Source organism: Silurus meridionalis, chromosome 5 (genome assembly GCF_014805685.1).
Source record: "Silurus meridionalis isolate SWU-2019-XX chromosome 5, ASM1480568v1, whole genome shotgun sequence".
Taxonomy (NCBI): domain Eukaryota; kingdom Metazoa; phylum Chordata; class Actinopteri; order Siluriformes; family Siluridae; genus Silurus; species Silurus meridionalis.
This window is the reverse complement of record NC_060888.1, coordinates 15,283,950-15,294,016: the sequence shown is the minus strand read 5'-3', so window position 1 is coordinate 15,294,016 and position 10,067 is coordinate 15,283,950. Positions and strand designations below refer to the sequence as shown.

Below are 10,067 nucleotides of genomic sequence, written 5' to 3'. Positions count from 1 at the left end.
TATAACAAAATGTCCCCCTTAAAAACACGTTTTTTTTTGTTTTGTATTTTTTACTTTTCAAAATGTTGTTCCACACATAATTCAACTGGAAATGTCATTCACGTAAAAACGAGCAAATGTGTACTGGTTCATATGTAACACGACAGCACTCATAACGAACACTCTTATATTCACAGAAGTACTAGCCTACAATTTAAAGCAATGCAAACTGACAGACAGAAAAAAAAAAGTTTTATTTGCGATTACTTAATCTGTTGTGACAGTTCTGGCTGGAAACATAAAACATACAGTACTGTAACCATCAAAAGTGGAATACTACAGTATATGGACTCATATGGCTGGGTTTCGCACTGGGAATCTTCTGTTTTAACACTAAATATGTTACTGTTTTTTTTTAATCTACATGCTGTTTTAGAAAACAGCTGAGAATCTTATCGAAAGGTGAAGAGTAAATCACTGGGAAAATTTGCCTCTTCAATTTGTCCCTTATATTTCCTTATGGTAATGTAATATTTTCCCTATCACGAGTTTAAAAAAGACACAAATGTAATTATCGCTTTATATCCATTTATCAGTCACATAAGATTTTTTTTTTGCCTGTTTGCTCGCTCTATCAGTCCTTTTAGAGCACAAAGTACTTGGAATAGTCTATACAATACTATAAACTTTAGGAAAAAAAAGTTAATTCAATATATTCATAATTATTATTTGTTGATCCAGATAAGACACGTTTATTGGTTAAAAAAAAAAAAAGGAAAAAAAAAAAGTTACAATCGCGTCAAGGAAGCTTTTAGAGTCTATGACCTTGTTGCAATGTTAAGCTGGTCCATTTCTGACTCAACACTGTACAATCTGGTTAGAAAACATTTCCATAAATATCATTTAAACCTCGGCTCTTTTTTTTCTGCCGATAATTAAATTACAAATCGATAAATATGGCATTATGGATATGTATTTACATCGTTATCAACAAAAAAAAGGCAATATCATAGTTCAAAGGTAACAATCGTACTACCACATTTCTCCATTTCAAAACAGACGTGGACAAACAGATTCGACTCCATCAAACAAGGAAATACATTCACGATTAGGCTATATACTTCTTTTCTTTTCTTTCTTTTTTTAATCTTGTTGCTGCTCTTGTTCAAGTTCAAGACGAAGACTTTGGCACATTTCGTAAGACTGTCTGGAGTTTTAAACAATCAAAGAGCGACGCGATCATCGCCGATATAAAAACACCATGAAATATGATTTCAGTTTTGTTTATTTTTAAAATAAACTTTTGATAAAATACATAAAATTAAAAATAAAATAATTATCTGTAATCTGAAAACTAAACCCAAAACATTTTTTAATTATTCATAGAAATTGTAATTATTTATTGTTTTTTTTTTTTTCCTTCGATCTCGGAATAAAAGTCAGATTTTGGATCCTGAGAACGGACGAGGCCTGCTGTGGCGAACTCTCAGTTCTTCGTGTTGTTCCACTGTCATTTTGTTCACCGTGGTGTGAATAGTGTTGTTTTTGTTTTTAAAGGTTGCCTGAACCTTTTGGTCCACATTAAGAGTCTAGTCGGATCTTCAAACGTACCATTCGTTGAAGTTGGGCGCTAATGCGTCGCTGTGTGCTGGTGCGCTTTGCACGCTTGTTTCAGGCGTTTTGGTTGGATCTTCTGAGTTCGTTGAAACCAGCACTGGCGGCGTGGAGGACTCGTACCCAGAGCTGGCTGCTGGAGACGACTCCGAACCTTGTGACTCGTGGACCTTTGAGAACAACATTGATTTATTGCTTTTTTTTTTTCAATGTGGTATAAATGCATACGTGCCTGCAAAGTGTGCATGTACCATTTAGATTGAATATGTCTGGGTATAGCATAATAGTACAATTATTACAAATATATTAGCAATATAAAAAAAGGAATAAACAGTCAGTGCATGAATAATATTTTTTCAGCTTGGACTAGTAATATATGTGCTGGTAATATTGTTACATAAAAAAAACAGTTACCTTCATGTGTTTCCTGAGTGAGCTTGGGTGCGTGTAGGACTTGTCGCATACTTTGCAGATGTAGGGCTTGTCAGAAGTGTGCACGTGCATGTGCTTTTTTCTGTCGCTGCTGTTCGCGAAGCGCCTGTCGCAGCCCTCGAACTCACACTTAAACGGCTTCTCGCCTACAACACAGAGTCAACAATAGGATTTCAAAAGTGTAGGCCATGCATTAAAAGGAGGCTGTTTAATGTTGCACGAAGGCTAGTGAATTACTTCGTGCAATAAGCAATCAGTGTGAACAGCACACTGGCTATCGCTTTCACACCCAAAGGTATTATGAAGTGTTGGTACATGGAAATCCGATTTGTTGTTTTTTTTTATTCAGCAAAATTAAAATTGTTTCATAGGCTTATAAAAACTGATTTAAAAATCGCATAAAACTCACATTAATGTTGCTGCTGTAAAATTAAGTTTTTCATAGCTAAACAGGGACCCGGTGTAATCTAATTGCCAACTGTGGCCATTTCCAACAGCTTGCTTTACATTGCGTGTGATTCTCAGAAGTAACGGGTCATTGATTCTGACACATCTTCATCCAGAGGCCATCAGACTAAATGTAATTTGTCTACTTCGCACTTTTTTTTCTTTTCTTTTCGTGGACTGACCAAACAGACATTCTGTTGACAACTTTCAGTCACAAACGTCAAGAGTGGCTATGCAAATAACAAAGAAAGGATCATTTACTAATATACAAATATCCTGCCAACATAAGATCTATGCCTGTTTCCTGCGAATGGTACTGTTATTATTTCATATTTATGCAGAGTAAATCAGTACATGTCCTGCATAATAATAGAATATAGTATATATAAATAAACAGTTGCTTAGACCAAATAATGCATTCCATCAATTCATTTCGCTTTTATATATACTGTTAAATATATATATATATATATATATATATATATATATATATATATATATATATATATATATATTTAACAGTTACTCAGACAAAACAGTGCCTTCCATTAATTAATTTCGCTTCTCCGGAAGAAAATAATGCGGCCTTGTAAGCTGAAGTGTTGTGCCAAGAAATAATAGAAAGGGGAGGGACCCTTAAAACTTTCACTTAATGTACTCCCATTGCATCCCTCAAAATGTAGCTCTACAGTATAAAGAAGAATGGAAACCTACCAGTATGAGTCCTCTTGTGAATTTTTAAATTTTCTGATCTTGCAAAAATTTTCCCGCAACCAGGAAAGGGACAGGGGAACGGTTTCTCCCCGGTGTGCACTCTGATGTGGTTCACTAGTTTGTATTTGGCCTTAAACGATTTCCCTTCTCTTGGACAGTCTTCCCAGTAGCAAACGTGGTTGCTTTGCTCGGGCCCGCCGACGTGCTCCATGGACACATGCGTGACCATCTCGTGCATGGTGCTGAAAGTTCTGTCACAAGTTTTTTTGGGCCTGTTTATTTGGTTCTCATCAATCCACTTGCAAGACAACTCTTGTTTTATGGGCTGTCGCATGTAGCGGAAGAAAGCGCCTGGCCCGTGGTGCGTGGGTACGTTCATTCCCATGTTCATGTTTATGGGGTGATTATAATTGTGAAGCGGTGCGGCGCCGTACGGATCCGCGCGCGGACTCGGCACAGGGCGATACGGATCCGGGCGCCCGAAAAGGTCCCCGCGCAAACCAATGTGCATTTGTCCGTTCACAACGTGTCCTCCAGGAGAAGGATGGCTCACGCTTTGCTCGTGAAGTCCTGGGAACAGAAGGTGGCCCGGGTTGTCCGAGATTCCCGGGGGTGCGTGGAGACTCCCGGCTGAAGCTGCGAAGATCCCGTGCTGCGCGCTGCTGGCCGTCGAGTCCCCCCGGTTTCGGAACAAGAAATCTCGCGTGGAGTTAAATGCGCCTCCTCCATAAGAACCGACCTGCCCTCCGTGATGGTGGTGCCCGAGCGCAGCTGCGTATCCGGTAGCTTGCGGGGTAAAAGCCGATGTCTGGCTCGGGGCGATATCGTGTGTAACGGAGCTGATTTTAAATGCAGTTGAATGGGACGAGTCCGTGAAAGGATTGAGCCCGAGTCCGGGCTCTCGATTCCCGAGTTCATGGTGTCTCGGCGTTCCGAAGCCTCCAACTCCGAGCGATGGAAATTGGGGACCACTATCGAGCAGCATAGTGAAGGGACTCGACCAAGAAAATGAAACGAAGAAAAAGAGAAATGGAGATTTGAAACCCCAGATTTAACAGCAGAAAGTTAAATCACGCATGCGGTAAAATAAAATAAAAAATCGAAATAAAAGAAAAGCGCCCAAACTAACATAGAACATCTAATAAAGTGAACAGTTCACGCTAAAAATAATGAAAATCTTTGCAGGTAATAGTCCCAGGCTCGGACGAGCAGGGGGTGAGAAACTCCTGTTAGTGGGATCCGTGAGAAAGAGGATCAAACTTCCCCCCTTTGCAGATGAATGATGTCCTTGGACTGATAAAGTCAATCACTCACTCCTTACACATAAATGAGTTCGGGAGGCAGGTCTACGGTATCCAATGAGAATGCGACTCCCTCTTGGTCACGTGGCAGCCACGGACGAAGTTCATTGGTCAGAAGGCGGTTGATTAGCACCGTTTGGTATTGAAAATAGCTGTTGGTTTCAGCGGTTACACGTGATTGGTCAGTTTTGCTGTTGTTTGCAGGTAAATCAGAGAGGCATTATTTCAGTTCATTTTCCTTGTTTATTTACAAACATGATATAAACAAACAGGGTTTGGGGGATTTTTTTAGTATGTTAAAAACTTTTAATACAACTACAAACTTAACACTTAATAAAAGATTTTAATGTTCACAATAAACTTTGTGGTGGCTACATAGAATTTACAGGTTCAGCTTTAACTTGCTTATAGCTAAAGAGCTAAACAGTTACACACTTAATATTCACAAACATATAGTCAAGCTGCACTGACAACAAATTTAGTTTTTACCAGTTTAGTAAAACCCAGCTACTATGCATTTAATTATATATATATATATATATATATATATATATATATATATATATATATATATATATATTTATTTTTTTATTTTTTCTTTCTTTCTTTGAAATTTAGTAGAATTAGTTGCATTTGATCAGTTTTTTATTCTATCTATCTATCTATCTATCTATCTATCTATCTATCTATCTATCTATCTATCTATCTATCTATCTATCTATCTATCTATCTATCTATCTAATTACTTTTAATTACGTTCTGGCAGTGGTCCGAATTTTGCCTTTCTTGAAGGCGCTTGGGAAAGGGGCGATTTAAGCAGCACAGGCCGCAGGACGCAGGGGGGGGGGAGACAGAAAGAAAGATGGCAGTAATTGTAATATGTACGGAGATTTTTTTTTTGCTCTGCCAGAAAACCGTGCTATTCAGCGAGTTTCACAGGGTTGCTGCTGACACGCTGCAGGACACAAAATCTGATCAAGTTCAGAGACGCGTTGAGTGCTTCAAGCAGCGCTTTATAACGCCAAGCCTTTTCAGATTCTCTCTCTCTTCCCCCCCTTCAGTCTGTCTCCTAAAGCAGCTCACATTTTTGTATTTTAGTGATCTTTAAAAAGAAAAAAATCTTCAAATCAGTCTCTCATTTCGCTGTAGTTCTTCGTCTATTCGCACGCAACACACTGTTTTCAGGAAAGAACAGAGTAACCCAATTTGATTTGAAGGTGAGTGTTTTTGAAAATATCGCAAAAGCTGTGAAAGTTATGTGTAGTTAATATGTAGAGATTTGTGTTCAGCCCCCTAAGAACTACATTACACATGTATTTTTTAATAAAAGTAAGTGTGATATTGTGTACCGTGGAATGTTTAGTGAAAATAAGATTAGAATCAGGATTATTTTATCCGCCAAATACATGCAGTTGTATTAAAAGCTTTCTTGGAAAAACACTTTCTCTCGAAAGAAACACAGCATAGTTATTATTTTAATTTACAAATATTACAAATGTACTCGGAAATTGTTGTCTCATATATGCAATTCAAATAAAATAATTCTTAAAATACGTTATGTATTATTAGTGTTATTTTATTATTGTTATTATTTATATAGGCACATATAGTCTTAAGTAAGTACGTCCTGTGTACGTCAATTTATCCAACATCCTTCTTGCGTTCAGTTGAATCTCTCCTAAACCACTCCTCCTCCTCCTCCTTCTCTCTCTCTCTCTCTCTCTCTCTCTCTCTCTCTCTCTCTCTCACACACACACACACACACACACACACACACACACACACACAGAGAGAGAGAGAGAGAGAGAGAGAGAGAGAGAGAGAGAGAGAGAGAGAGAACAGGCACAGATTTATAGTGACAGACACTAACTTTCTTTCTGGTTACTGGTTCTTCTACTTGCCCATACTGTCATATTTTCTTACCCCATTTCTGTCACACGTTTATTTCGACTTTGTTTCTCGTGTACCCTCATAAAAAGAAAATTACCTGCTTTATTTAATGGATTTCGCGATTATGATAAAACTCAGTTACAGTTAACAAGTTTCTAATATTGTTAATGTGAGAAAAATCGTTAAAAATCTACTTTCTCTATGCAGTATAGAGATATAGAATATAAATATATTATTCAAACACAAGAACAAACACTAGAACAAAAACAACAACATAATAATAATAAGAATAATAAATGCAACGATATGAAGAATGCGGTCTCTCTTTTTTAATTATTATTATTATTGTTATTATTATTATTATTATTATTATTATTATTATTATTATTATAACTAGTAGTAGTAGTAGTAGTAGTAGTAGCAGTAGTAGTAAGATATAGGAACGTACTCTAGCATTATTGCATCATTATATTTATCATTATTATTGCTCTCTCTACTAAAATGTTGTATATATGAATATAATGTCATTGGTTTCCTCATTCCCCACATCATATTTATTATGGGCATGCGCATAAGACCATAGCTCAATAGCCAATGCATGTAGCTGTATGTATTACTCTATTGCAAATCCACCAGTAAAACCAGTCAAACTTTTCAATATTATTAACTTTCTTTAACAAATTATTAACTATCTTTGAATATTAACTAGCGGCTCAGCGTTATTTACTTTTCGCATGCAATCCTAGTGGACTGTTTATCAAATATTTAAACTGATATATTCAATATTCAATATTTTCTCCCCGTCTTGATTTCTTTTTTAGCTTACACGTCAGTCTCTGCTAAATATAAACTTCTAATAATAATACAGTTTTAGTTAGTAATATGACTAATATACGTAGTTAGTCTAAAACGTCATATACCATGTATTATATTAAATTTAGTATATTTTTTTTTTTACTAAATTGTGGTGGCCTAGAATACTAGCTAGCATTATCCACAAAAACAAAAGCATTATTTTTTTAAGCCCATGACATTGAACTACAGTATTCAATGTTTATGCACGATTCTGAACTACAAGAGCCTGCAATCATCCACGAGGAAATGATGTCATTTAGCCTGGTAGTTAATAAAACAAATATTAATTTGAACATGTTGACAAAAATAATAACAACAGCCTACACACGAACGCTAACACTGCATCAAAACTGAAAGGTAAAATATGAATGATTTAATAAATAGAGGTATTATCCTTATGAATCTAAACGTTTTACAGTGTGAGAGATTTTTTTTTCTTTTTTGAATACTAAAAATAATGCCTATGACTTGGTTAGAAACCGTTATAAGACGCAATTCATTTTCAATATCCTAATATAGTTGGGAATAACCTGTTGGTAGGGTGTGGTGTTCTGCAGAATAGCCAGTGCTTTAACTGAATTTGTTACATACAAAATAAATTACAGGGTTCAAAAGGTGAGAACACACGTGCCCCATTAGTCTGAACAGTTATGACACTCCTGGATGCCACCGTTTTGCAGCTCGGGTGCAAATATGAATATAATCGTTCTTATTCTTTTGCGCCATCATTTTTATGTTGTCTACAGGTGGAATTTCTGATTTTAGGAAAGAATAGAGTGCTTTAATATTCTCGTGAAGGTTGGCTCAGGTCGCCAGTTGCAGATGATTTAATTCAGAGCAACACGTGGGCCATCAGTCATTTGCTATCTGCAAAAAGAAGCTGAATAAATATTTTCGTTGGAAACGACAGATGATTTTTTTTTCCAGACATCTTTTCACTCAAATACACTGTTTAAACCTAATATGTGCTGTAATCATATAGTACATTATACATCTTCTAAATACGGGTATATGTTGTCTTGTTTATAAAGGCGGAACAGGTGAAACTAACACACACACACTCACACAACGCGCAAGCCAGTCCGCGCTAACGCATCCGCACGCGCACTAACGCTTCTAATATATAAAGTTGTAATATTTACACAAATATATACAGAAAGAGAAGTTTAAGGAACTTTCTGATCATGATAAGTGAATCGATCCAAATTAATCCAAACGCATAGATATTATTTAAATTGTCTTATTAAATTACCACTCATCCATTAATTCATGTAAAAATATTTAAATAATATGCATAGGAGGAATAGAATACCACACCCCCAAAACTATTGTATCTGGTGGGACGACGTTGTCAGGTTAATGTTTAGGTGTACAAGCAAAAAAAGAGCAATAAGGACTACATTCAGTGTGGAAAAACTCAAGCAAAGAACATGCACCATAAAACAGAAGCATCAGACAATTAAATCACTTTGGATAAGTAGCCAGTGTATAAGGGGATACGTTTTGTTATAACCTTTCTTTAAACCTATTATACCGTTTTACAGATAGAATAATTTCAATCTGAATGTATAAATCAGAGACATAAAGTACATCTTGATCTCGAGTGACGCTTTATAAACATATCCAGCTGTAATACAGTTGCAGGAATTCTAGACAAAATACTGTATAAAGTAAAAAAAAAAAAAGTGAAATAAGTGACCAGACCTACATGGGTTTGTTTATACGGCACATTTAATTGTAAAGCTTGTTCGCTCAACCATTGTTGAAAAAGGCCGTTACAATGCGAAATAGCATCTACTTTCTACTTACTAAGCTTTCTAATTTCCAATTCTTGCAAGTGAATTTGTGGAGTAATTACTTAAACTATATCACTCGACAGCCTGAAATAGCCCTACATGACTAGAGACAACATGCAGCCCTATTAGATTACCACCAATAATTGTATTTGTAGCCTATCTAAGATTAAAAAAAACAAGTAGAGTGGTGTCTGGTGGTTGATGATAGAAGTGAGGGATTTATGAATAGACATACACTTTGTAGTATTTTTTTTTCTTCCATTTAAATAGCTCAAAACACTGTTATTCCAAGCTCAAGCTCTTCGACGGACTGTTGGTCTAAAATGACATTGAGTGAAAAAAGCACACACACACACACACACACACACACACACACACACACACACACACACACACACACACACACACACACACACACAGGGTTTCGGTGCGCGCTCAGATGACTAAATGTTATTTCTGGCATGATCAATGTGACGGAGGCGTTTCAGGAGCCTTATTTATCAAAAACCTTTAGTGTATAATGTTTTACTCCAAACCATCACCCGCTGAGATGAAGAATCAGGTCATATAGGCCTATGCGAGATGATTTTTATTTGCGAATTATTATTATTTTTTTGTGACATGAAAACAGTCTCCTTTAAAGATAATTCCTAATTAATTAGTTTGATGTTTTGTCTATATTTACCGATGGGAGACGGCAAAGTCTCGTCGGTGTCACCGTTTTTGTGACGTCACGGGCGCGTTGTGATTTGAAAAATATCCAAGGCAATATGTCCAAACCCTCAGATTTCCGCTCTCAGTAGTAAAAAAAACCACCTGGAAATAAAATGTGTCATTATATTGTCGCTTGCTTTGAAACTATGCCAAGGGTGGTTTACTTCAGGCATTATCACGCTCACTTCTTTGACGAGGTCTAATTTTTGCGCAGAACTTTTCAAAAAGATTTACATTCATATCCACACCACATTTTTTTGCGCAGAATTTTTTGGAATAAATCCACACACAGTGTGGTGGGCGTACAGGCTATCAGAGACTATTA

General features: G+C 36.5%; 1 protein-coding gene across 1 annotated transcript; it reads right to left on the bottom strand.

Annotated features, from left to right (window-relative positions):
- Positions 1-209: 209 nt before the first annotated feature.
- zic3 (zic family member 3 heterotaxy 1 (odd-paired homolog, Drosophila)) lies at positions 210-4,482 on the bottom strand. The gene is made up of 3 exons (XM_046849610.1): positions 3,187-4,482; positions 2,008-2,171; positions 210-1,763 (listed from the first exon to the last, which is right to left on the bottom strand). The coding sequence occupies exons 1-3, from the start codon at positions 4,169-4,171 to the stop codon at positions 1,581-1,583; spliced, it is 1,332 nt and encodes a 443-aa protein (XP_046705566.1). The 5' UTR covers positions 4,172-4,482; the 3' UTR covers positions 210-1,580.
- Between the last annotated feature and the right edge of the window lie 5,585 nt (positions 4,483-10,067).